Raw genomic sequence first — 27,686 nt, 5'->3', positions numbered from 1 at the left:
CGATTGTTGCAGTTACGGTACTGTTACGCAAAATTTTTCACGTCTTATCTTCTTGTGTGCTGGGAGACAAAACCACATACCACTTCAGTTTACAATCTTCTTTGTTTTTAATTATGCGCAATACTAATTACACCAGCCCTCTTGCAACGATGATGAGTGAACACTTATGTTACACTGGCCAGCCGTGAGTGCCACATTTCATCACCACTGCCCCCACTTTGGCCCTCAAACCAGGCACGCTACTCCAGCTCAGAGTCTTTCCAGCAGGGCACTGAGAAGGTCGTTGAGCTCTGAAGTGACCTTCCGGGGATCGTCCACAAGGCCTGCAGTGACCATGGCATTTCCGAAAATCTGCCGAGCAAGTTTCTTGGCGAGCTCGGGTTCGGACGAGCGAAGCCCAGCCAGCTTTGCAATGATGGGATGGTCGGGGTTGATTTCCAGTGTGGGCTCAAGCAGCCGATACCGTTCTTCTTCCGAGAAGCTCTGGAGCGATGTCTTCACAAAATGCCGGGCAGCCGCCATCTCCTCAACAGACACCAGGCACGGGTGCTTCTGCAGTCGCCGAGTCACTTTGACCTGCACCAGCCCAGATATGCACTGCACCACGGCTGGCTGCAACTAGAAATCTACAAAGGCGGAATACCGACAAAGAAAATCTCGAAGACTTTTACAGTGTGGAAGCTGTATTGGCCTTGTTCCCCTGGTTTCATGTTGTCGTCATCCTCTCCACAAGCCCGATTCCCTCGAGCATAGGAATGCACCAGTGTAGACTTGGAGCAAAAGGGTATAGACAACTACCACATACATGAGTTATAGGGTACTGAAGCTGCCATTTCAGAAACAGGAATACACATTTTTCTTCTCGTTTCTGAAGCGACAACTTAAAAACCCTATAACTCAAGTTCTATGGTAGACAGGATGATAATTTTACCCTTACTGCATTCCTTGGCATCAAGAGAACCCAATAGCATACATTTCAACGAGTTTCCCGCAGCAAATTTTCTTCAAAACTCTTTGCAAAATACTTGCATAAAAACTGCATAAGTGCTCAAGGAATTGTTTAACATGAAATTAAATGACATGTCTAGAATCAGTGCACAAAAATACATGTGCCCAGAAAACTTCTAAACTGTGACTTCATTAATAAAATTTTTTTTTTTCAAGACCAGACTTTCCCTTAAAGGGACGCCGGCTATGTTGTCAACTGTAGTCTCCGTGGAGTGGCAGGCAATCACAAATGCGACTACGGCAACAGCAGTGAACATCATGGCGAACGTGTGCCACCGCTGCATAGAGACGGGGCTCATCTCCCAACCCACCTTGTGCACCATGGGTCCGAGCTCTGCCTTGAGCCACTCGGCCAGTCCGCGCACCTCCTCGGGCTCCTCGTGGGCCTCCTCGGCGTCCCGGCGCATCTCCTTCTCGACGGAGGTGATGTTCTTGCGGCCGAACTGCCGCAGCTGTGCCAGCACCAGCTCGTCGTACGGCTCCAGGCAGAAGAGCACCTCCACGTCCCGCGAGCGCACCGCCTCAAAGTAGGGGGAGGCCTCGGCCAGCTGGCGGCTGGGTGCGGCCAGGTAGTAGATGTCCCGCTGGCCCTCCTTCATACGGCCACAGTACTCGGTCAGGGTCACAGTGCTGCCCACCGGCTGCTGGGACGACTCGAAGTGCAGCAGCTGCGCAATCTCCTCCTTCTCGGCCTGCAACCAGATAGTGCACCCCTGAGAAGACTGCACTGGCGGACGCTTGTTGTACACTGTGTTAGACTGTGCCACTAATCATCACTCACCGTCATCAGTGTTACGATGCATCATCAGAGAAGCTAGGGACTGTGCTGTATCATGCATCATGACGAGTGCACATGCATTCTCTCAAAGTCGACATGATCAGCAATTTGGTCTCCTCACCAGGCTTACTTAATTAACCCCATTGAATCGATGCATGCTTTATTACTTCAGATTATGATTATGTCTTCCTGTATAAATTGTTTCATTTTCCCTTTCGTGACTTTAATTCTATTTATGCTTTCTTTGTCTGCATGTTTTTTTTATTGATTCCCTTTTTTTCTTTTCTCCCCACCAATATGAGTCATGTTGAATGTACTACTACTACTCCCCCCTTATTTTAAGGCTCAAATAAATGATGATGATACAACACATGGGTGTTGTGTGTGATTGAGCAGGGACACACACAATATATGTCCTTGGACTTGGCCCCAAGGGCCAAGGGCAAGTTGATGGTGCTACACACTTCACGAAAAGACAAAACAAGACCAACACAATCGTGAAAGAGTCTCAACTGGTTTTCTACTGATCGCTGTGCACTTATGCACTTGAGTCCTTGTGCACTTGTGCAATATGTTAGGTAACTTTTGCCAAGAGTTTGAAAGAAATTGTGCTGCAGGGAACTTGTTACATTGCATGCCATTGGTTTCTCTTGACATCAAGCTATGCAGTAAGGGTTAAATTATCATCTTGCCTGTTATAGAAAGCAAGTTATAGGATTTTGAAATCATCAGTTTTCCGGTTTTAACTTCTATGATAGGCAGCATAATAATTTTGCCCTTATTGCAGAGTTTGATGTCAAGATAAGACAATGGCATGCATCCTAACAAGTTTCCTGCAGCAAAATTTATTGAAAGCTCTTGGCAAAAAGTTACATAACATATTAGTTTATAAGTGCACAAGAGCTTGTTTCATATAAAATTTGCACATTTGGAATCAGCGTGCAAAAACACAAGTTCCTTGAAGAATGCACTATTTTGACTTCATTAACAAAAATTTCTTTTCTAAGACCAGCCTTAAATAAAAAAAAACCACTGGCTGCCCATACAGACTGTGTGCATTGGGTAGGCTGACCAGTGCTGCCATCCTGTGGCAGTAGCGCCCATGAGGAGAGCTTACCTGCTCGTGAGCGGCCAAGATGCCTTCCTTGAGGAAGACGCCGTAGTCCCGGTAGAAGCGGCCGTAGCTCTCGGGCTCCCGCTCTGCACTGCGGGCCAGGTGGCGGATGAGCCGGCTCACAATGACCGTGCGGATCTTGCGGATGAGGGCGCTGTCCTGCAGCAGCTCCCGGCTCAGGTTGAGCGGGATGTCCTCACTCTCCACCACACCCCTGACAAAGCGCAGCCACTTGGGCAGGATCTCCGCCCGAGGCTTGATCAGCACCTGAACACACAGCAGCAGGCGAGTGCACTGTTAGGAGTGCGTGGCGAAACGGTGGGGCTAAAAATTAACATGCAGAAAACCAAAGCAATGTTCAACAGCCTAACAAGGGAACAGCAGTTCGCAATTGGTAGCGAGGGGCTGGAAGTAGTAAGGGAATACGTCTATTTAGCGCAGGTAGTGACCACAGATCCGGATCATGAGAGGGAAATAACTAGAAGAATAAAAACACCATGGATGGCAGTTTACCAATATCCCTCAAGAGAAAAGTATGCGACAGTTCTACCTTACCGGTACTCGCCTATATGGAGCAGAAACATGGAGGCTAACAAGGAGGGTTCAGCGTAAGTTCGGGACAACGCAGCAAGCTATGGAAAGGAAAATGATAGGAGTAACGTTAAGAGATTGGAAGCGGGCGGAGTGGGTGAGGGTGTGGGAGGGAGTGGGTGAGGAAACAAACGCGAGTTAATGACACCCTAGTTGAAATCAAGAGGAAGAAGTGGGCTTGGGCAGGGCATGCAATGCGAAGGCAAGATAACCGCTGGTCCTTAAGGGTAACGGAGTGGATTCCAGGAGAAGGCAGGAGTAGCAGGGGGCGGCAGAAAGTTAGGTGGGCGGATGAGGTAACGAAATTTGTGGAAACACGGTGGCTGCAACTGGCTAAGGACAGGGTTGATTGGAGAGACATGGGAGAGGCGTTCACCCTGCAGTGGGCGTAATCTGGCTGATGATGATGGCAGCAAAGATGTCTGCTGCAACACACGGTTGCAGGCAGTGCGGTAGGAGGGCGCTAGTGTAAGTTGCAACACATCCGAGGAGCAGGATGGCGTGGGGAAGAACGGACAGGATGGAAGAGCAGTCAGATTGAGGCCTAGGAACCACATGTGATGAAGTTGTCTAAATGCTTGTTAGGGTCACTGAATTTTGTTGTTACGGCACGGATGCATGTGCGAAAAGCAAGCGCAATTCTCCGCGGCGCAAAGTTGCGAATGGCGTCGCAGCGTCTAAGCGCAGCTCACCGCCTGTGTCCAACCTGCTAGATGTCAACAACGGGCCGCCCGCGGCAAACGCAATGACGGGAAGCAGGAGCCAACGCGAGCGCGGAGAGCGGCAGTGTCATCATGACGTAGGGCGCGCTCCTTTGAGCCGGGCCGGCCTGCCCGCGGCCGGTCTCAATGCACTCGCTCGCGCGCGTAGAGACTGGCCGTGGCCTGCCAGCCTTGATGCCGGCCGCCGGCGTCTGAAAACGCAATAGTATTGTTTGTTCAAGTTCATAGCAAGCCCTGGAGGTAGAGGTGATGACTGCGATACAAGCAAATTTCATCCAATAGCTGCTTCGATGCTGCTCCTGCCTGATGCGGTTTGCCTGCTGTCTGCTAGCTCTGTTGCTGAAGGCGTCACGGAAATCTAATGTATCTTTTATTATGAGACTGGATGACAGTAAAGGGGTGCCAGGTGTAGCGCCTTTATTTGAGTGCTGTCCAGTCCCGGAGCGCTAACAGCTGCGGCATCGATGCTAAACCGGCTAGGCTTAGCGGCGACCAGGGCAGTCAGGGAGCAGCGCGCAGTTTGTCACTCGGCGTTCCTGCAGGCGGCATGGTTGCCGAAAGATCCACTCTTGCACAGGCATGCTGTCGTTGCTCGAATCTAGGAGGCAGACTTTATGGTAGCATGGCTACTTTGTATTTTTCTTGTGCGAACGTGAAGTAAGCCGAGCCTGCTGGCCTGTCGATCAGCCTGGATCCCGTCTGGATCACAAAAATGAGCTAAAGCTTGTTCTTGATATAGATAATAAACTCTGGTATAAGCAATTTGAAAACTGTATCATCTTTGAGGATCGCTGACCAATACGAAGTAACAACTGTGCTAGGAGCAAATTTTGTAGCGAAAGCTACATAGGCCACGAACTTGCGATTTCGCTGCGGTGGTGCTCCGAGGAGACACAGAGACTGACCTTGAGCCGTAGCTGGCCACAGCTGGCGGATGACGCCGCGGCGCCATCCGCCAGCTTCCTCACAGTTTTGGCGCAATTAAATCTCGACTGTTTTAGCTTTTTTCCGAGTGGTCATTTATATTGAATTATCGCTTATAAAGAATTTTTTCGCCGTCCTGCTGACTTCGTTATAACGAGGGATTACTGTAGGTACACAGCTGGGAGTTTGCTCTCGAAAACAGCAAGTGTGCGGCAGGCCGGAAATTCGACGTGACCAAGAAATGCGGCAGTTGCAACTGCGGCGTGCCTATATTTTTGTATGTGACTCCTATCACCAAGGTTTTCGTGGGTCAAAGTTTGGAAGGTTTCCGGCCAGGAAGGAAGCTTTCCAAACAGAGGTGTAAACTGAGCATCCCTGAAAATTCTGTGTGGCTGTTCCCCGTGATGTACGTGCTGTGGGTCCGCAGTGGCTGTGACGGCAGCGGCACTAGTGAGCACTAGTACTCAGTTAGTAAAAACTTTGTTAAAATAAAGATTTGGGGGGCAGGTGTCGGCTTTCAATTGCGTAAATGCAGTACTGATCACAGTGCCAAGTTCAGGGTGTGCCTATTATGCGCAGAAATAACAAAATTCGATTTTTCCCGACTAAACTGCAGGTGTGCCTATTATGTGAGTGCGCCTATTATGCGAGTAAATACGGTAAATGACTACCAATGTGCTGCACAAGCATGCAGATGATGGAGGTTTATTAGGGAGGGTGGGCAAGAGAGATGAAGATGGATCGTCCTTTGAGCCACATCGATAAAAGCTGCACTGGCAGCAGAGCAGAAAGACCTTTGATATCACACCCTAAACCCTATTCGGATGAACCACTTTGAGGACATTGTCATGAGTGTGCTGACTAGGCCCATGCTTTAACGGCAGGAAGAGCCTGATGTATGAGGCCATGATGCAAATCTGCATCATCATCATCATCAGCCTGACTACACCCACTGCAGGGCAAAGGCCTCTCCCATGTGTCTCCAATTAACCCTGTGCTTTGCCAGTTGTGGCCACCGTATCCCCGCAAATTTCTTAATCTCATCCGCCCACCTAACTTTCTGCCGTCCCCTGCTGCGTCTGCCTTGTCTTGGAATCCACTCCGTTACCCTTAATAAGGACCAGCGGTTACCTTGCCTTCGCATTACATGCCCTGCCCAAGCCGACTTCTTCCTCTTGATCTCAACTAGGATGTTATTAACCCGCGTTTGTTCTCTCACCCACTCCGCCCGCAACTTTTTCCTCCGATGCGAGCTTTCGATATTCATATCGGCATCAGCATCACCAGCTCCTGTTTTTCTTTTTTTTTTGTGCCTGGCAAAGGCCCGCGATATGTGGTAGCGTGTTAGTTCATCGTAGTTGTCGCTGAGCAAACAATCCCGATATGCGACCTTGTAAACCCGGAGATAAAAAGGCACCACCAACAACACCACAGGGTGTTGCTGCATTGTTGATGAGAGCGTTGTGTCCAGCCCTCGTGTGTCCGACCCACCTTGCGCGAGTAGAGGGCCACGCCGGAGCCCTCGCGGCCCATGTCGAAGAGGCCGGGCTTCCCCTCGGGCACATACAGCAGGCAGCGGATGGAGAGGGGCACGTCCGTGCAGAAGTGCACCGTGAAGCGGGGCACGTCAAACGCCCCCGACAGGTACCGGTAGAACTCATCGTGCTGCGCCTGCGTCACGTCCCGGGGCTCCAGAAGCCACAGCGCCTGCCAAGGGGAAAGAAGGTCCACACAGTCACGGCACAGGTTATGCCTTTTCCACAAGATGTGGCGCCCTCTGGGGAGCGCACAAAGAATCGTTAGCTACACGGGAAACTTGTTGAAAGAAGAGGCATATTTATTTATTTATTTATTTGAAATACCTTACAGGCCTAGTATTGAAGAAGCGTAGCTTGTTGGGCCAGTTGGTGCATGGTAAGTGGAAAACCAGCGGAAAGGACGAGTTCACAAGGAGGAGAAGTGCACAGGACAGCACTGGAAACGCAACTGAGATATTCTTTACTTGGTGGATCGCCAACATCAGGACAGGGTGCACATGCGCGAGGGCAACCACAAACGCTATGAAAACAACAAACATGAAATGTAAGCGATCGAAGATTGCATGTGACAACCTATGTTCTATGTTCCATGCAATCTTCGCTCGCTTAATCAATTTTGTGTTTGTAGCTTTGTTAACGTTTGTGGTTGCTCTCGTGCATGTGCACTCTGTTCTGATGTTGGCGATCCACCAAATAAAGAATTTTCAGTAGTGCTTCAGCGTTGTCCAGTGTACTTCTCCCCCTTGTGAACGCGTCCTTTCCGCTGGTTTTCTACTTACCTTACAGGCCCATTGGGCATTGTGTAAGGGGGGCGAAAAAAATATAATACAGTGCCTTAATAACCAAAGGAAACAAAAGGGGAACATACGATCACGAGAAAAAAAAGATAAATCAATACAGTGCATTAATAGCCAAAAAGGGAAACATACAATCATGATAAACAATATATCAACAAATTAGCAGAGAAGAAGAAACGACGCAGAAATAACAACAGGAAAAGAAAAAAAAAACAATACACAACACAAAATAAAGCCCAAAAATAAAGGATAATGTGCTCACCGAAAGTGGGAACAATGAGTAAAATAGTGGGATTAAGGCAAACACAGAAACATGGCAGGCAAACATAAGTAAGAAAACGTCCAAATGGCACGAGAGTAGCAGCAAAGTAAAGAACAAAAAATCTGATATAAAAAAAGGGCTCAATGATAGGGCTAAAAAACCAGTGCTAAATGGTGGTTTCAGTGAAATGTGTGATGAGTTGAGAATGGAAAGATTCTAGATTAGATGCGGAAGCGATGTTGTCTGGCAGATCAGTCCATAATCTGATGGCTCGTGGTAGTGCAGATGAATTAAAAGCGAATGTATTACCATATATCCTGGCGGAACAGAACTGATTATATAATCTTTTCGACGTGCGGGACGAGGCATAGAGGTGAAATGAAGTAGTTCTACTGAAGTGAACATATTTGTGAAATAGTGTTAGGAGAGCGATGTCACAGTGCGTGCTGAATGATAGTAGAGGAAGATCGGTTTTAATCTGAGTGACGCTTGAACGGTAGTTATAGTTTCGTGAAATGAATCGCACTGCCCTGTTTTGGATAGATTCTGCCACAGATAGATGAATGCCACAGGTGTGATCTGGTTTCACGAGGAATCAATTACACATGCAAAGTGGCCAGTGTGTGCTTCCAGCACTGGCGGCTGCCACCTGAGCCTGTCTCCAACACGAACGGTGCACGTGTGGTAGAAGCTGGCGGTTTGTTTTCAACCGGCGCAGCGTGGAAGAGAGCAGCAGAGCAGGGGCACACCCAGAATAGCCATGTGAAGAAAGCCAGCTCAAAGGCTCAAAGCAATGCCTTCATGCAACAGCCACAGCCCATGCTTGGCTCTCTGTCCCTTTTGAGAAGCCACAACACCAGGAAATTTCATGACAGCACTACACTTAAACAACGCCAGCTGCCAACAATTCCACAACATGCGATAGGATAGGTTGGTTTGGTTGGTTTATGGGGTTTAACGTCCCAAAGCGACTGAGGCTATGAGGGACGCCGTAGTGGAGGGCTCTGGAAATTTCCACCACCTGGGGTTCCTTAACGTGCACTGACATTGCACAGCACACGGGCCGCTAGAATTTCGTCTTCATCGAAATTCAGCCGCTGCGGCCGGGATCGAACCCGCGTCTTTCGGGTCAGCAGCCGAGCGCCAGCGCCATAACCACTGGGCCACCGCGGTGGGGCATGCGATAGGATAGGGTTTGATGTCACTGCATTTTGCACAGCTTTCAGCACTGCAGAAACATGCCATTTTAACTGAGGTCCGCAGTTGCCAACAAGGGAGAGAGCATATATATGAATGAAACTTGGCAGGCAGGAGAGAAAAAAAATATCCGGAAAAAAAAATCTACCTATTCTACAGAGGCTCCTGCGCATTTACTTGCAAACCTTTCCATTTGATACCCAAAAGGTAAATTTCTTATGCACTAGATGCTCATCCCTAATTCTCTGTCCTGGTTGAGTCCCACTGTGCCGGAAAGTTGGAACACGAGAGGAAACATCGGTTTACAGCCGCAGTGTCCGGACAGTAGAAGTTGTCAGGGTATCCACACCACAGGACTGGATGGCAAGGCCGTATTGGCAGCTTTCTTTGTTCCTCCAGGACATCAAATAAGTGGCAGTAAACTGCAGGTCGTTGCCACCTGACATACGTCACGACAAAGAAAAGTGGAAATGTGGCAGCTGGGAGCTCCACCATGAAAACGCTGCTGCCACTTCATCTTACCTCAAGCTGGGTTTTTCGCTGCTGCTTCGATACTGCCCAAAATCTGGTGGCAGTCCACAGTTATAATACTGCTACATGTATCTACGCAATTCTGGCTACTTCACAAGCTGAAGCAACTGCTGTGCAGAGATCTGAGCCAGAAGAGAGACCAAAGATTGGCGACCATTCCAGAAGGAGACAGCAGCATGTCTTGAGGGCAGGAACAAATGCTCAGCTATGTGTGCAAGCTCCCAAGGAGCGTACTGCCCCAGGTTACCAACTTCTGATTAAGGGGGGAGGTGGCGATCAGATCACAAAAATCACGAAAAAAGTCAATTTCAGAAAAGTACACTTTTTGGCATCTCCAACACTGTTTCTATGTTGTACTGAAATGTTTAACCCAAAAATAAACTTTAAGCGCTCCAGATAAACATATTTGTCAGCATCTACACATAGACAGTGAGTGCTAGCTTGGAACTTTCAGGCTTGTTTTTGCAAAAGTTTGTTCTGAGCTTAATACCTTCCTCATGGAAAGCGTAGCACAGCAATGGGTGCATGGATTTTTATCCCATTTGTTTTGTTGCAATCACTGAAATGTGGTCTGCATCTAGACAGTCTCAAAATTACCATTTAGGCTCACTTGTTTTTATTACATGGTATAATTAGAGCACGATACATTCTAGAAATAAAAGAAGGTGCATATTGTGTCCTTAAAAAAAAAAAAAAAAGCTGAGAAACTTTTAAAAAATTTAACAGAGTCTTGATTTACACCACACTTCTTAGTAAATATTAACAGCATTTACAGACCTGTAGCCTGTTTTTTTTTTTTTTTGTCATGCTAGGCTTTCCGCAAGCAAGCAACATTGGGACAACATATAACAATGATAAAAGGGAACCTACTGGAGGAGTCATTGTGAAACTTTACACCTGATTGTTTGATGCTTTTTAAGCCAGTCGGCCAAATTTCATCGGTCTAAGTCAAAAAATAGAACAGTTGCCGTTGATCCCCTCATCCTCCCTTAAGAGAAATGCTGCATGCAATCCAGGCAAATAACACAGAGTTCAACAAGTTCTTTCAAATGTTATTATGTTTGAGGCTAAGCCCATATACCTCATGTTTATTGCTTTCCACGTGTGCCATGAACACTGGAAAAAATAATTTTAAATATATATCTTCGGTATGCTGTCTTTTATGTATTCCACGCACAATGTAAGAGTGTTGGTCAAATGTTTAGGGAAATCCTCAAAAGTGGAGTAGATTTGTAATAGGGGAGTAATTACTCATTGACATCCACCCGAGCGCAGCCATACGGCTACAGAGGAAAGCTGTACAGCTTTCTCAGAAACTTCGTAGTTAAAGAAAAATTCGTCCTGGTCCGGGGTTTGAACCCGGGACCACTGCTTGACCAGAGCAGTTGCTCTACCAACTGAGCTAACCGGGATGGCAAGCTTATGTCTATGGCTATGTATACCTTTCCTCTGTAGCCGTATGGCTGCGCTCGGGTGGATGCCAATGAGTAATTACTCCCTTATTACAAATCTACTCCACCTTGGGGGATTCCCCTAAACATTTGACCAGCACTGTTCCCACTTTGAGTTATTGATCAATTCGCTCTGGCCCTACCATAAGCTTGCAGTCCTGGTTAGCTCAGTTGGTAGAGAGACTGCTCCGGTGCAGCGGTGGTCCTGGGTTGGAACCCCGGACCAGGACGAATTTTTATTTAACTGCGAAGTTTCTGAGAAAGCTGCATAGCTTTCCTTTGTAGCCGTTTGGCTGCGCTCGGGTGGATTTCAATGAGTAACTACTGCCTCATTAATGTAAGAGTACATGTCCAGATCTCCAGCAAGCAGCTATAAGATGTAAACGTAAAGTTGAGCTGAGCATTAGCATGTGCTGCCAGTTTCCACACTGAGCTTCTTCACGCAGCAGCTGTCCCTGCCAAAAAAAAGATCCCTGCCCCAGCTGTGCTGGTCCTGCCATGCCATGGACAGGCTTTTTTTTTCTTTGAATACCGTATTTATTCAAATCTAGGCAGACAGCTTCTTTAAGAACACAAGGTATGGAACTCTTAGGTCGCCTTACATTCAAGGATTTTGTTGTCGTATTCATAAAACACAATGACAACACGTGAAAACGAAAAAAAAATGCATACAGGTGGCACTCCCACAAAACACCAACAGAAGACAGCACCATAACCATTACTACTAGGGGTCTGACTTATCAGTCTAGACCGATAGAAACCGATATATGTAAGCCAAATTAAGTTTGTCCTATTCGGTTTCAATCCAAAAACATGCGTGACATGCAAGTTATCCATGACATGCAAGTTATACCCAGCTGGCTGTTGAGTATGAGCTCACTCAGTCGAAGTTGAAAGTTAACAAAGTAGGGAAGTCAGGGACGCAATGCGTCGTGGTGTAAGCAGTGCAGTTATGCAATTTTTGGCACTGCCCCGCTAGCTTACATGCCTCTGCAGACTGGCAATCCCCACCTCCTTGCTGGTGGTTAAGTAGGTTAATAAACTCGACGTAGGACTCTGACAACAAAATGTGCATGGGCATCACTAAACAGTACGTTCTGGTTACCATGGTGACTGAGCTGCCGTTCCATCACTGTCATCAACACGCAGAACAAGTGATGCCCCGTCGTCTCGCTCAAACCAATGTGACAACCCGACGAAAACATGCCAGCTAGTGTCTGCCAGCCGTCTCATTTACTGGCATTACTTCTTTAATGATCATAGCAATTCCTTGTGCAAGCTACAGCTACAAGTGCCACCATTTATACGTTAATTACAGGTAAACAAAGTCTTCATGTTGACAAAAATGCCAGGAGAGACTCTCAGTTACTTTTCACCACGCAGGATTGCCAAGTGAAAACACCAAAAAAAGTCAGTAATTCATTCGCAGGAAAAAAAATTCACTGAAAAAAAAAAACATAGAAAGTTGCATTTCGAAACGAACTTCAAAAATGGTCCGCCGAGTTTTCAAGTTTTTAAAAGATAAAAACCGAAAACTCCAACACCTCTCATCATCATCATCCTCATCAGTCTGACTACGCCCACTGCAGGGCAAAGGCCTCTCCCATGTCTCTCCAACTAACCCTGTCCTTCGCCAGTTGTGGCCACCCTATCCCCGCAAACTTCTCAATCTCATCCGCCCACCCAACTTTCTGCCGTCTCTTGGAATCCACTCCGTTGAGGACCATCGGTTATCTTGCCTTCGCATTACATGGCCTGCCCAACCCCACTTCTTCCTCTTGGTTTTGTTGCCAAAGCTGGCAACAGAGCGAGGCACTGCATGGGGCCAGGGACACACGCAAACTAATCCCAAAGAGGCCACCTGGGACGACATTCCGGAAGGCTTGGTTGCACGCTCCATTGCAAAAGTGCAGCATTTCCAATGCACTTGATGGCACAGAAGATTGCACAGCGCACAAGGAGGACAGTGATAAGGAGGTCAACAATGACAAGTGAGCGGAAGCAGATTTTTGGCAATGAATGCCATTTGCGTGCTATCCCTGCTATAGTTCTCAATTGTTTTTGTTTTTCTGGCTGTCGCACATTCGAGGGAAGTTTCTTTTGTTTTATATCGCCTTCAACTTTCGGCTGTTGACTTAGAATTGCCGCCGGTCTAATCATCATCAACTATGCCCACTGCACAGTAAAAGGTCTCTCCCATGTTTCTCTAATTAACTCTGCCCTAGATTCAAGTAAATATGGTAAATTTAAGGAGCTGATGCTAGCCAGTCTGCTCATTTTTTTTTTTTTAACCCTTATGCACTCCAAAAGCTAAGACTGCATTCACATCCTGCCGCAGCTCAGCAACCTTGTCACTGTCCTGGATTTAAGAATTTCAACACAAAGGAGAGGGACAGAGAACAGCTGAGTGGCACCAGAGTTGTGTGTTATAACGACCCTGCATTTGTGCTAAAACTTACAAATTAGAAACATGTACCAACTATCCAAAACCAATGAACTATAGTAGGATACAACTTAAGCCTGCAGCGAAGATGCGCCCAAACTGAGCCTCCGTGCACAGAATTCTTCCACGATGAAAAAGTAGTCCGCTGCTTAATTATTCATTTCTTGTTACTTAAACAAGCAGCTTATCACAAGAAAAAAATTATGAGCTCTACAATTTTAATACATGGATTGTTTGATGTAGTCAAACATTAAAGAGCTGATTTCGTTTATTGTTGCGATTGGGCAGCGGAGTAATACAGGACGCCACGGACCACGGTCCAGTGTTAGCAGCTGCTGTTTTTTTAAGTTGTATCTTACTATAGTATTACCAACATGGTAATCCCTCATCCCTCAAGGGAAAAGTATGCAACAGCTGTATCCTACCGGCACTCACCAATGGGGCAGAAACGTGGAGGCTAACAAAGAGGGTTCAGCTTAAGCTAAGGACAACGCAGCGAGCTATGGAAAGAAAAATGATAGGTGTAACGTTAAGAGATCGGAAGCAGGCAGAGTGGGTGAGGGAACAAACGCGTGTTCATGACGTCCTAGGTGAAATCACGAGGAAGAAGTGGGCTTGGGCAGGGCATGCAATGCGAAGGCGGCAAGATAACCGCTGGTGGATTCCAAGAGAAGGCAAGCGTAGCAGGGGGAGGAAGGAAGTTAGGTGGGCGGATGAGATTAAGTTTGAGGGAATACGGTGGCCGCAACTGGCGAAGGGCAGGGTTAATTGGGGAGACATGGGGGGAGAGGCCTTTGCCCTGCAGTGGGCGTAGTCAGGCTGATGATGATGATGTGTCTCAAGTGGTGCGACAAACGACCCCATCAATGCAGACGTATTGTGCCAGCCCTTACCTGCAGCGTGTTGGCCCGCTGCCCGTTGAGGTAGATGGGGCTGCCCACGAAGTTGCTGTACTTCTCGATCACCTTGCGCACAAAGTCGGCGTCCGCAAAGTCCGCACAGTCCGGCTTGAGGGTGAGCACAATCTTGGTCCCCTCCTGCACTCCCTCGGCCTCGGACAGCTCGTACTGGCCCGACCCGTCCGAGCTCCAGCGCACGGCCTTGGCGCCCGCGCGTCGCGACTGCGTGAACACCTCCACCCGGTCGGCCACCATGAAGGCCGAGTAGAAGCCGACGCCAAACTGGCCAATGATGGAGCCGACTGCTCCGTCGTTGGCGGCCAGCTTCTGGAGGAACTCCTTCGAGCCCGACCGGGCTATGGTGCCCAGGCTCTCCACCACCTGCAGCACCCAGTAAGAGAGAACGGTCAGTCTGCCAGAAACAGGGAAATATATAGTACATATACTCGTATATACCGGGTGTTTCAGTGAACACTTTCAAAAATTTTCAGAAATAGGCTTTTTGGAGTAAAAATATGGCTTTTGCAGCATAGTATTACCAGTGCTGGCGGACACAAGAAAACCGGTGAATTGTCTAAGGTAGTAAGTTGGTTAACTAATTTTTAATAATTAACTTTTTAACTAGTGGAGTTAGGTGCCTAGTTATAATTAGAGATTTGTAGCTGGTCGTTAGTAATAGCCAAATCAGTTTTTAGAATATTGAAAACATAGTTACCCTCACCGCTGTGGCTCGACAAAGTTTGGCTGCATCGTGCGAAAATACATGCGCTTTTGAAAGCTTGCAGGAAAAGCAACCTCTCCAGTGCACGTAACTAGTCGAAAAAGCCAAATTTTGTAGAGCCACAGCGCCAAAGCTATTAACGGTTTTGAAATTATAAAAATTGATGTAGGCATTCCGAACCATCGGCTACAGATCTCTAATTACAACCAGGCGCCTAACTCTAACAGTTAAAAAGTTAATTAGAAATTATAGTTAACCAGCTTACTAGTTAAGAAGATTCACTGGTTTTCTGGTGTGCGCCAGGCTTGGCAATGCCATGCCGCAAAAGCCATAATTTTACCCTAAAAGCCTATATGTGAAAATATTTGAAAGTGTTCACTGAAACACTACTCAATTAAGTGGACAACACGTGAGCGCATATCAAATCTATTTTGTGCTTCGGCCACTGTCTGTTTCCATACACTTTACTTGCTGCTGTTATTTTTCCCTCCCACTTTTTTTTCCCCTTTTTTTTTCTTCTTCGTCTTTGCTCCCCGCAATCGCAGACGTGGGTGGTGGGCGATGACATTTACCCTCCCTGTTCCGTTTGTGTATTTTGTTTTCTTTTTCTTTTTTTTTTCTTTTCCTTGAGCCGTTTTTCCCTCCCGCATCATCTGCTTGTTTTGGTTCATGTGTTGAACACCTGTACAGATGGAGCATCCTTAAGATGAGAAGCAAGAACCATGTAACTTCAGTCTTGAAAAAGGACAGGCTCGGTCCGAAACGTCGACCCCCAATAAATGTTTACCTAAATGAGCGTTTCTCAATTTCACGCGCGTGCACACGCGCACGCACACTTGTCCTATGTCGTTCTTCAGCTGTGTGTGCTTTTTCGGCGCTACTGTTTTTCCTTTCCTGAGTGCAATGAACCATCTAGCCCAAATAGAAGTTCTTCTAAACCAGAAGTCTCTGCATGTGCATGACCCCTTCAGTTCTTCCCCTCTGTGCATACGTAAGCTGTGTTTAGAGAACTTGTTTTTAAAAATGGACAAAACATTTTCTCCACAACAGAATTGAATGCCGTAATGAAAGGATGACGAAAGTCTCGCGTTCAACACACACACCAGTCATGCAAGGGTAAATGCTAGGCATGTGCAAATATTAAATCGAATACCAAAGCATTCGATATTCGATTGGATGCGAATGTTTGCTACTCGAAATTTCGAAGTATTTGTCTGGAGCGAATAAGTTTTCTGGAGCTCTTGCTGTGTGGGGTTTCGGTACAGCCTTTCGCTGGATAGAAGCAGCAGTCGTTCCTCACTAATCAGTGATTTCTGAACATGCTACTCCGCAGAAGTGAAAACAACGCAGGTTTTCACCAGGAAAGGCGAAAGTATGTTTGAGGATACTCGGGTACTGTGGCAAAGAGCGAAATATGCATGGCTTAGTTATTTGTAGGCTAGGTAGAGGACAAAAGGGCAAGCATAAGTGTGCTATACTTGCGCACTACCAATGTGCAAGTAAAAGTGCAATACAAAACAAAACATGAAAAAGCCATAAAGAAGCGATAAACAGTGCGCAATTAAAAAAAAGTGAAGAAGTGCCCGTTTCACACCATCTTATCCACATTTCTTTATGTAGGTCATCCTGCATTTCTCAAGTGTGTTCATATTTATAAAATGTTTTCCTGAAAGTGGACTGCGAGTTGCTGCATTGTTGGCCACTGGCGAAGCTGCCTGGCCAGAGATTTCCGAGGCAGAGCAAAGTGTACAGCAAGAATTGCACGCACAATGAGAGCAGGACAAACAGCCAAAGCCATGAAGTCATAACATTCCTGGAGCGATGAATGGCTATATTACACGACACATCAAGATCCAGAGCCATCGCCAAGTGCCACACAGACAGGAGGAAACCTGAGTGCCGCTGAGATGCGAGAACGTGAACCATCGCTCTTTTTACAATGTGCCCAGTTGGACTGCGTGAAGCCATGATGTCCAGCAACTTTGGAACCGCATGCAAAGCACAAGTATTACGGGCAAATCTGCACTTTTTTCAAATGGTAAGTGCCATGTCATAACAAGACAACAGCTTAAAGGTGCACTGAAGAGGAGTCTGAACTTGTCTTTTTGCCGTGGGAACTCGATCTACACGTTCCGAGCGTTCTCAGAAACTTCGAACTATTGCCCTGTGCGGCCAATTTCCCTAATTAAATCAAGTTAACGTCCCAAACGCTTTTTTTTTTTAATTACCCACATACGGTGGGAGGAGTCGACCAATGCACGGAGTGCCTTTCAGGCAGTTGCGTGGCGACATTGCTTTCGCTTTCATTTTGTTTCTTTTAGATTTCAGTGAATAAACAGGTCTAGTCACAGACTACATCGCTGCAAATTAGGCCCGCACAAATAAAATACACGTGGACTCTTTGCTTTCTCCGATCACTACGTATCACTCCGCCGATGGCAGAGCGGCAAGCCGCCGCGAGACTGAGTGGAAGGTTGGTCGGCTCCTCCCACCGCTTTCGGGGAATTAAAAAAAGGCAAGAGCCCGACGTTAATCAGATTTAAATCAGGGAAATCGGCCGCACAGGGCAATATTTCGAAGTTTCCAAGAACGCTCGGAACATGTAGATTGAGTTCCAGCAGTAAAAATACAAGTTCAGGTTGGGCGGTCTACGATATTAATGATATATGCTTGCAACAGTATGCTGGCGCCATCTCTGATGAACCCCATTAACAAAATGACATTGTAATTGGTAGGAAAAGTGATTTAATTTTTGTTTGTCCACATCCTGAAGATGGCACAGTGCTAACCTCCAACCACTGCACGGGAATGTAGATGGGGCAAATAAGGAACTTGGCGATTTTCTGAGCAATGCAGTCGTCTTTTCGTAAAGAAGGATGCTGGTATTGTTTGCAAAGGGTAATTTACCACTTTAGCTTGACTTACTTGTGTCCATTAATATCTCTCTTCAGTGTACTTCTAATGGAGACAGCAGCAAGCCAAACCTCAGTCAACCTTTGTCCAAACCTCAGTTATAAAAAAGAAGATTCAGTTTAGGACAAACCCTGCCGAGCTGAGTTCCCTAATAGGCTAAATTTTTTCAGGGCCTTGGTTTTGCTGCTTGCAAACTTGGTTAACAAGAAGCCTAACTCACTGAAGACCGGTTAGAATGAAGTCTTGCTGTGCTACATGAATTACCATTACCCTACCAAATGTACTTGTGCGTGCAGAGATTGTTCAAGCCTGGGCTTGCAACTGTGAGTTCAGGGCGGCTTTACACGTGACACGTGCCTGAGCACCATTTGTTCAGCTGCGCCACTATAACAGGTTTACCGGAACATCGTTAGCAGTCTTCGACAAAGTAGGAAGACATTCTCTCGCATGTAGAAAGTGCACTTCTCAGAAAAGGCTGAAACCCACAACAACAGCTGGATGGTAGCCTGCACATGTTGTGCAAGATATCTGAAAATATTTCTCCTTTAACACGGTTCCCAAATGTTTTCTTGTAAATACGCCTTCAATTTTGGTTGCATCATTCCCTGTTTGGTAATTCGTACCTACATGCTCCAGTAAAACCTGACAACTGGTTCACTAATGCCGAGTTGAATTTCTGATGTGCTGAACTTACATGCGAAGCCCCATCAGTTTTTTTTTTTTTTATAAAAAGAGCCTACCGCAACAGCGTAAGAATTATTGCGTGAAATTTAAATATCAGCTCACATTGTACAGCAGCTGCATGAAACACTGTATTCTTCACCCTATTCACACTAAACAACAACTAGGCAATGTGGGGTTTAACGTAAGGATCCGGCACCTGAAGGCAGTGGGTGTTTCCCTGCACAACCCTGCTACATATACTGCCTCGACACGGGAACCATCCCATCGCTCACTACTGGACTTCATAAAATCAGCTAACCTATCCCCATTACTTTAATCATTACTGCATCCTTCATCACACTTTCGCCCACCGATGCCCTTGTTTAACCATAAGGAATGCTGTAGTGGAGGGCTCTGGGTTAATTTAACAAGCACTGATGTCACGCAGTACACAGGTATTTTTGTATTTCACTTACATCGAAATATGGCCACCGCAGCCGAGATTGAGCTTGGGACATTGGGATCAGCAGCAACCACTCTTATGGCACAAAACAACATACACACATTGCAAACACGAAGAAAAATTCAAAGATTGAAACTTCTTTTCCTACTCAAAAATAAACTCTCCATGAGCCCTGATTTATTTCTTGAACCGGTCACAACGCAACTAACACGACGTCATCACATGGAATCACAACACCGTACTGTTACAGTTTCGTTTTCATGTTTGTGTTGTGGCGCCACCCGGTGCCGACGGTTTAGAACTTGCGAGGCAGCAAGGCAATAAAAAGGACACAGCTCTAGGAGCAGTGGTTCATTGCGCAGTGGAGCGCGTGCATCATCGTCCGTTTCTTCGAGCCTAGCCGTTGACGGCGACCGCCGCGCCGGTCCGCCTCTCGGCATTGCTCGGTCCACCAACTCGTTACAAGTGGCGACGAGGAGAAAAATTCAAGTTCAAGTTCGTCTTTCCTACGCCCCTTCTGCGCACGTGAGTTCTTCGTTGTTCTGACGAGTTCAACGCGCAAGAATTCCGTCATGCCAATGTTCGGCAACCTCGAAGCGTTCGACGGAGGAGGGGGAGATGCGTGGCCTTGCTACGTTGATCGCCTTAAAGCTTTTTTCATCGCGAATGACATCGCAGAAGCAAAACAGAAGTCAGTCTTCTTTAGTTGTTGTGGACAGAAAACGTATGCTCTCTTGCGGGATCTCGTGAAGCCCGCCCAACCGCAAGACAAAACCTTGCAAGAAATTCTTTCTGTTCTTGGTGACCATTACTGCCCCAAGCCATCTGCTGTAGCGCAGCGTTTCAGGTTCAACACGCGTGTTCGCGCGGAGGGCGAGTCAGTCAGTAACTTTGTGGCGTCGCTCAAAAGCCTCTCTGAACATTGCAACTTCGGAACTGAGCTTAGCAACATGTTGAGGGACCGCATCGTGTGCGGCATCAACGACACAGCCGTGCAGACGAGGCTGCTCGAGAAAGCAGACCTTACGTATGAAGACGCTGTACAATCTGCACTTGCCATGGAAGCTGCGAAGAAAGATGCCGGCGAGATAGCGAGCTCAAGCCGAAGCGCGCTTTCCACTTATCAAGTCGCGGCATCAAAGGGGCGTGTCACATGCTACCGCTGTGGGGATGAACACCTCGCGTCCGTGTGCAAGCACATCAGTAGTTCGTGCAATTACTGCAGGAAGCAGGGACACATTGCTCGAGTGTGCAACTCGAAGAAAAAGCACGCTTCGTCACGGAAGGGAAAATTCACAAAGCCAAATGCGTCCGCGCCTCCGGCTCGCAAAACTTCGTGTGGAACTCATCCAGTCAACACTGTTGACAACGACGTTTCTGCCGACGTGTTTGACATGTGGCCAGTCGACACCGTCGCGCCGTCACCACCCTTCACCGTAACAGTCAGCGTTTGCGGTAAACCGCTCTGTATGGAGCTGGACACCGGTGCGAGCGTTTCTGTCATGGAAAAAAATCGTCTTCAGGAGCTGCTACCGTCAGTACCTGTCATGCCGTCTGCTGTACTCCTGCGAAGCTACTCGGGTGAGCTCACACAAGTTCAAGGTAGAGCGGATGTCACAGTGCAGTTTCGTGACAGAAAAGCAGTGCTACCTTTATTCCTGACTGGAGAACGTTCACCTACACTTCTGGGCCGGAACTGGATTCGAGCACTGGGCATTGAGATTGCTCGCGTGGAAGCAGACGTTCATGCTGTTTCTAATGTTGAGGACCTTCTTCAAGCGTTTCCTGAGGTGTTTGAACAGAGCCTGGGAACTTTCAAGGGTCCAGAAGCCACAATCCATGTTCCACAAGATGCTGTACCAAAGTTTTTCAAGCCACGGCCACTGCCCTTTGCCCTGAAGGATGGGGTGTCACAAGAGCTTCAGCGCCTACAGAGAGAAGGCATCCTGGAGCCAGTCACTTCTTCAGCTTGGGCTGCACCAATTGTTCCAGTGGCCAAGAAGGATGGACGTGTCAGGATTTGCGGAGATTTCAAGATTACCATTAATCCAGTGGCTGTGATGGAAAAGTATCCAATTCCAAGAATTGAGGACCTGTGGGCCATGCTGTCAGGAGGTGAGAAGTTCACGAAGCTGGATTTGAGGGACGCCTACCAGCAAATAGTTCTTGACAAAGAATCTAGAAAGTATGTCACAATCTCCACACACATGGGATTATTCCAGTATACACGTCTTCCTTTTGGCGTGTCATCAGCACCAGCCTTGTTCCAAAGGGAGATGGAGAACCTTTTCCGAGGGCTGCCACATGTTGCAGTATATTTCGATGACATCCTTGTCACTGGCTCGAATGACTCGGAGCATCTTCGCAACCTCAGTGCTGTCCTATCTAGACTTCGTGATGTTGGACTTAAGTTGAAGTTCGACAAGTGTCATTTTTTCGTCCGACAAGTTGAATACCTCGGGCACATCATAAGCAAACAAGGCCTGTCTCCAAGTTTGAGCAAGGTATCTGCCATCCTTCATGCACCTGCACCCCGGGGCGTCAAGGAGCTTCAAAGTTTTTTGGGACTTGTGAACTTCTACAGGCGTTTTCTACCAAACCTTTCCGGACGCCTCCGCCCTTTGCATTTACTTCTCATGAACGAGAAGAAATGGGTGTGGGGAAAAGAGCAAGAAAATGCATTCAATGTAGTGAAGCAGTTAATAACATCCGCCCCAGTCCTAGTACATTTCGACCCAGGGAAGCCACTGTGCCTCAGCTGCGATGCCTCACCGTATGGGATCGGCGCAGTTTTGGCACACAGAGAATCTGATGGTCGAGAACTGCCCATTGCTTTTGCCTCCAGATGTTTGTCTCGTGCAGAGCAAAACTACAGCCAACTCGACAAAGAGGCATTAGCCTTTGTATTTGGTGTGGAAAAGTTCCACCAGTACTTGTGGGGCAATCATTTCACTGCTTATACGGATCACAAGCCTCTACTAGGATTACTGAATGATGACAAACCCATTCCAGTGCAAGCATCACCACGACTAGTCAGATGGGCATTGAAACTTTCTGCATACAAGTACAAGCTTGTGTACAAGCCTGGTCTGGACTTAGGTCATGCGGATGCTCTCAGTAGGTTGCCGTTGCCTGCAAACAACGTGGATCTACCTGCACCTGCTGAAATGTTCATGCTTGAACAAGCATACCCAGGACTGTTGTCACCTGCCATTGTGGCACAAGCTACAAAAAAGGATCCATTCCTGAGCCACGTAGCTCTTGCTGTCCTGCGAGGTGAAAAACTTCCAGCAGGACCAGAAGGAAATCCATTCACAGCAAGGAGCAGCGAACTCAGCCTCCACGAAGGTTGCTTGCTGTGGGGTTCCCGAGTTGTTATCCCAAAATCTTTGCAAGCCAAAATCCTAATGATACTTCATGCAGGGCATCCTGGCATTGAGAAAAGCAAGGCAATTGCCAGAAGCCACATCTGGTGGCCGGGAATTGATGGAGACATCACTAAGAGTGTAAAGAGCTGTGAAACCTGCCAAGCTTACCTGCGTGCACCGCAACGCATTCAGCACACGCCATGGCCGTTTCCACAGAGGCCCTGGTCAAGACTTCACGTTGACTTTGGGGGCCCATTCATGGGTCATACATTCCTGGTCATTGTTGACGCCTATTCAAAGTGGGTTGAAGTTTTTCCAGTGACGTCAACATCAGCGGATGCTGTTATCAATGCTTTGCGAACAACATTTGCGCAGCATGGACTGCCGGATCTCATAGTTTCCGACAACGGGCCTGCCTTTGCAAGTGAACAGTACTTGGAATTCTTGACACGTAATGGAATACGTCGCATGCTTGTGCCTCCCTACCATCCAGCTTCGAATGGTGCGGCAGAGCGCGTCGTACAGACTGTCAAGAACAAGATCAAGAAGAGTGGATCTGGATCTTTCCAAACCCAGATTTCGCGGTTTTTATTTCACTACAGAACCACGCCACATGAAGTCACAGGCAGAGCACCGTGTGAAATGCTCATGGGAAGGATGTTCAAGACACCTTTGGATGTTCTTCGCCCAAATCTACACACTTCAGTGCTGCTGAGACAGTTGAAGCAGAAACTACAGGCCGATAAAGGGTGTCGTTCTTCTCCATTGCCGAATGTGGGAGACAACGTACTCGCAAAGAACTTTCGTCGAGGACCACCGTGGGTACCCGCACGTGTCACGAGCACTACAGGTCAGTCAGCAGCTACAGTCTGTCTCAGTGACGGTACTCTCTGGCATAGGCACGGCGACCACCTACGTCCTCAAGTCGAAGAAATCGTTGAGCCTACCACTGAACTATGGAGGCCTGAACCTACTGGAACACAGGGCGTTTCCAGCCACCCATCAACAGAGTGTGACACCAGCTTGGCTGTTTCTGTGGACTCTGACCTCACCGTGAGTGGTACTAGTGGCACAGAAGAGACAACTGTGAACGTGACTGGTGGTACAGAAGAGACTGCTAAGAACTCTCCCAAGTCAGCGTGCAGCACGCCTCAGTTGCGAAGAAGCACGAGAAGCCGCAAGCCAGTGCAGCGCTACTCTCCATAATGTTCTTCTCTTCTTGAACAAACTAATGGGGGAGGACTGTTACAGTTTCGTTTTCATGTTTGTGTTGTGGCGCCACCCGGTGCCGACGGTTTAGAACTTGCGAGGCAGCAAGGCAATAAAAAGGACACAGCTCTAGGAGCAGTGGTTCATTGCGCAGTGGAGCGCGTGCATCATCGTCCGTTTCTTCGAGCCTAGCCGTTGACGGCGACCGCCGCGCCGGTCCGCCTCTCGGCATTGCTCGGTCCACCAACTCGTTACACGTACATCGCCAGAATCAATGCTTTTAAATACTCATTTTTTCCTCACACAACAACTCAATGGAATGAACTCCCGCCTGAAGTTTTAAACAGCATTGATGCCATCAACAAAATTTATTATTGTTAATTGCTGAGTTGTTTTCCCTTGTTCTTTACTATGTTCTATTACTCATATGTCAGTTTTCTGCTATGTAATTTGCTGCGCTTCTTTTTAAGTATTTTTGCTCCTCCTGCTTGGACCCATCTTAGGGTCTGCAGTATTCTATAAAATAAATAAATAAATGAACGCCAACACCACCTGAGCCACCACAATGGTCCCCTGTTCACACAGGCAGTTCCCGAATGATGGTTGTTCACGCAGTGAAAGAACCACAGAAAGCTGCCTACAGTGCTTTGGGAGACACTTTTTCACAAACTCTACTTCAACTTTCCAGCACTTCGAGAAAACCTTCTACGAGCCCCGGTACGATCATCCTGTCGTTATTTAACTCCCTAAGCATACAGCGTTTGCACGGCTCCACCAATTCTTTCAATAAATCCTTCCTTCCCAGTGCGATAGAAAGCTGGAATAACCTCCCCGAACACACTGTCATTGAGGCTAATTCTTCCAGATTCAGACAGCTCCTAACAGACCATCTCAACGACAAATAATTTTCCTGCACCTTATGCCAGCTTCCAAGCCCTGCAAACTGACCAGCCTGATCTACTTCTAAAGTTGTAATCTGATTTTGTTTATATTTCTGCCACACTCTGTCATGACTTGATTATTTGAATTGGTTACCCTTGTCTTCTTTTTTTTTGTCTTGTTCTACCATTTTGTTCTATACTTTATTCTATATTTATATATATTTTTTTCCTATTATTCTATTCTATATTTGTCTGTATTTCTATATTCCTTGTATATTTATATCCATCTATGACTGCTGGACACCCCTGTACCACCTCCCACCCTTATGCAATGTCCCTAACGGGACCTTTAAGGGTTAATAAATTATGATGATGATGATAAGACCTCCACTCAAGGCACAAGGAGCTCACACGCACCTCCTCGCGGGTCATGCCGACCCCCGTGTCCTGGATGGTAAAGGTGTTGGCCAGCTTGTCCGTGCCAATGTGGATCTCCAGGGGAGCCTCGGCCGACCCCGCGGACATCGCCTCGGCCTCGGTCAGCCGCAGGTAGCGCAGCTTCTCCAGTGCGTCGCTCGCATTGGACACCAGTTCGCGCACAAACACCTCTTTCTCCGAGTACAGGGAGCGGGCCACTATGTCCAGCAGCATGCGCGTCTCCGCCTGAAACTCACGGGTCTCACTCGGCCCACTGCCACGCTCCGCATTCTGAAAGGTTTCAAAGGAGGCACAGAGGTGAATGCCTGCGTGTCGGCCAACAGGTCGTTATGCTCTGCAGAAATAACCACTCTCACAAAGTTTGGATTTTATGTTGTTCTCTAGGGTTTTATGGCATGTAAGTGACTGAGGCTGTCAGGTAACAAACCCAATGGGCACTGAACGTCCCTTGGAAATCCTGAAGACATCCTGAACGTCCCCAGGACGTCCAGGTTAGGTTCAGTGCTCATTGGGACACAGGGTTAGAAAAACTTGATTGTTATGCTAATGTTCTACTAGTTTTTAAAATTGTAGTTTGTCACATTCCTTTCCTTAAAGAACCTAACAACTCCTGACAACTCTTAAAACTTTTTTCTCTCAAGATTGAGTCTGGGTGAAGGGAATGTATTTGTTGTAATATACATCATCATCAATGAACTGCTAAATGGGATGTTTCTAGGCTAGTGGATGCAATTCCATTTAGGTAAGCCAGCTTCAATGGTGTGTCCTGTTTGCCTCTCTACATCAATGGTCCATCATTCAAGCTGGCCTGCCCAAAGTGCAATGCTTTCTTTCTTACTTTCTTGAGCACCGAGCATAAAAACAAAATACGGCTTATTGTGACCAGACAGCTCATAAAGGGGCTTCTCTTGTTTCACGAATACAAAGCTACGTGTAAGGTGCGTATGTCCAATGCGAAGGCAGCTTACAATCACTTCAATTCTTGGTATTTACATGACTTCCCTATGTCCAGGCTTATCTCTACCAGGTGCAGCTTGTTACAGATTACATTAGCCCACTTGTTCTGTCACCTGTTTGCCATTTGGCAGCAAACTCATACCCATCCTATAATGCAACTTCGACAGGGGACGACATGGATGAACATTACAGGATATATGGTTTAGTAAAGCACACTTCCAGGCTAGCTGGTTCATTTCAAAGAAAATAAAAGTGTGGAAAAGGGCAGGAAGAAAAATAATTTAAAGAGAGACAGCATTTCTATGTGTCCCTTTTGTACAGTTTTACTTTCTCAAGTATGATGGTGCAGTACCCAGAGTTTAACATTCCAGTGTTGAATCTAGGCTATGAGGGATGTCATAGTGGAAGGCTCCACATAAACTTTGCTTATCTGCAGTTCTTTAATGCGTCATATGACATCGCACAGCACGTGGTGATTTTGCAATTTGCCCCCATCTAAATGCAGCCACTGCAGCTTGGATTCAATCTCGCATCCTTAAGCATGAAACGGCACCAAGGACTGAATGACGTAACAAGTGTGTCGTGATGTCACACAAGTCAGACATCCCCAGTCAATACCAACTGATGACCACACGACGGCAAACACACATCCTCACACAAATCCTTTTGCTTGAATAACAGCCCATTGCCACGTTGTAGAAAGAACACTTCAGTATAGTTTAGTCTGACACTTTAAGAACAGATATGCAATTTTAGGCTTCAATCTTCTGACAGTTAATTATCCAGACGTCCTGACAGTTGTACCAACGATTATCTCATAAACCACACAATAAAGCCCTAAAAATTGAGAGAATTGCGAACTTAGAAAAACTTGAGCGCTTCCTTCCTGAGGATTGAAAAAGGTCGTCATTCGCATGCACAATCAACTTTGGCACAAATGATGCAGTGTTAGGAAAGACATTTACAGGCTTGTGATTAATGAAGTGTCCACACAGTATTCTGTACAGTGCATTGATTTACATGCATTAAAGTAAAGCTGTAGGTTGAAGAAATGAGCACACAAAAACAGCAGTTAGGCTCCTGCATAAGGAAATGCCTCATCAAGCAACTGAGCCCTTGGAAACATTTGTAGGGAGCCAGGAAAGCTATGCCCTCTAGCTAGCACAGCCAACTTTTTAATCCAGCTGTATTACGCGAAAGCGTACACAGCTCGTTCGCTCGAAAAGTCGTCGGCATCGTAGTTTTTCCTTGACTTAGCGATTTTCTCTGTACGCGTTTCACTGCAGAGCATCGAACGCACTGCTCCGAGGACCCCTTGCCTTGATGATGGTGTGCAGGTCTTCCTTGGACTCCGGCTGCGTGGGGTACGGTCGCGCAGCACACACGGCGCTTCGCCTGCCCATCGGCCGAGCCAAGGGGCGCCGCAGCAGAGGCGCGCTGCCGAGCATCCGCCGTGCCGGCCGGGCTCCGACGGGCCAGCGTCCGGCCGCCGCTTGAAGCGCACGCGAACACAGCACGCGGCCGGCCATCCCAGCGGGTCTACGACGACCGAAAGAACTCTAATCGCCGGCAGAAACCACTCGCCACCGCTGGTTGCGGGTGCCGGCAGCGAGCAGCGCAGTGCGTCGAGCACGTGGTAATGAAATAGCTACAAGGTAGAAGCCACATAGAGAGACTTGTCTAGTGCGCTCGAGCGGGTTGCTCCGAAGTGTGTTGTGCGTCAGGGACACCTAACGCCTATGGATTTGCGATATGTTTCTTTGTTTTTTCTTTCTTAACCTTGACATAGCAACGTTAGTGTCTGTATGTAGTACACTC

The 27,686-nt window shown here is 47.3% G+C and overlaps 1 protein-coding gene and 1 non-coding gene across 2 annotated transcripts; both read right to left on the bottom strand.

Moving 5' to 3' along the window:
* Positions 1-83: 83 nt before the first annotated feature.
* LOC149334573 (heat shock protein 75 kDa, mitochondrial-like) lies at positions 84-27,551 on the bottom strand. The gene is made up of 7 exons (XM_089555173.1): positions 27,188-27,551; positions 24,891-25,181; positions 14,250-14,636; positions 6,629-6,844; positions 2,904-3,167; positions 1,320-1,700; positions 84-576 (listed from the first exon to the last, which is right to left on the bottom strand). The coding sequence occupies exons 1-7, from the start codon at positions 27,395-27,397 to the stop codon at positions 250-252; spliced, it is 2,076 nt and encodes a 691-aa protein (XP_089411299.1). The 5' UTR covers positions 27,398-27,551; the 3' UTR covers positions 84-249.
* TRNAT-GGU (transfer RNA threonine (anticodon GGU)) lies at positions 10,801-10,874 on the bottom strand. The gene has a single exon. It is a non-coding gene; the product is annotated as a tRNA-Thr (tRNA).
* Positions 27,552-27,686: the final 135 nt, after the last annotated feature.

Source organism: Amblyomma mixtum, chromosome 8 (genome assembly GCF_055824585.1).
Source record: "Amblyomma mixtum isolate Tamu chromosome 8, ASM5582458v1, whole genome shotgun sequence".
Classification (NCBI taxonomy): Eukaryota; Metazoa; Arthropoda; class Arachnida; order Ixodida; family Ixodidae; genus Amblyomma; species Amblyomma mixtum.
This window is presented reverse-complemented; position numbering and strand designations above follow the sequence as displayed.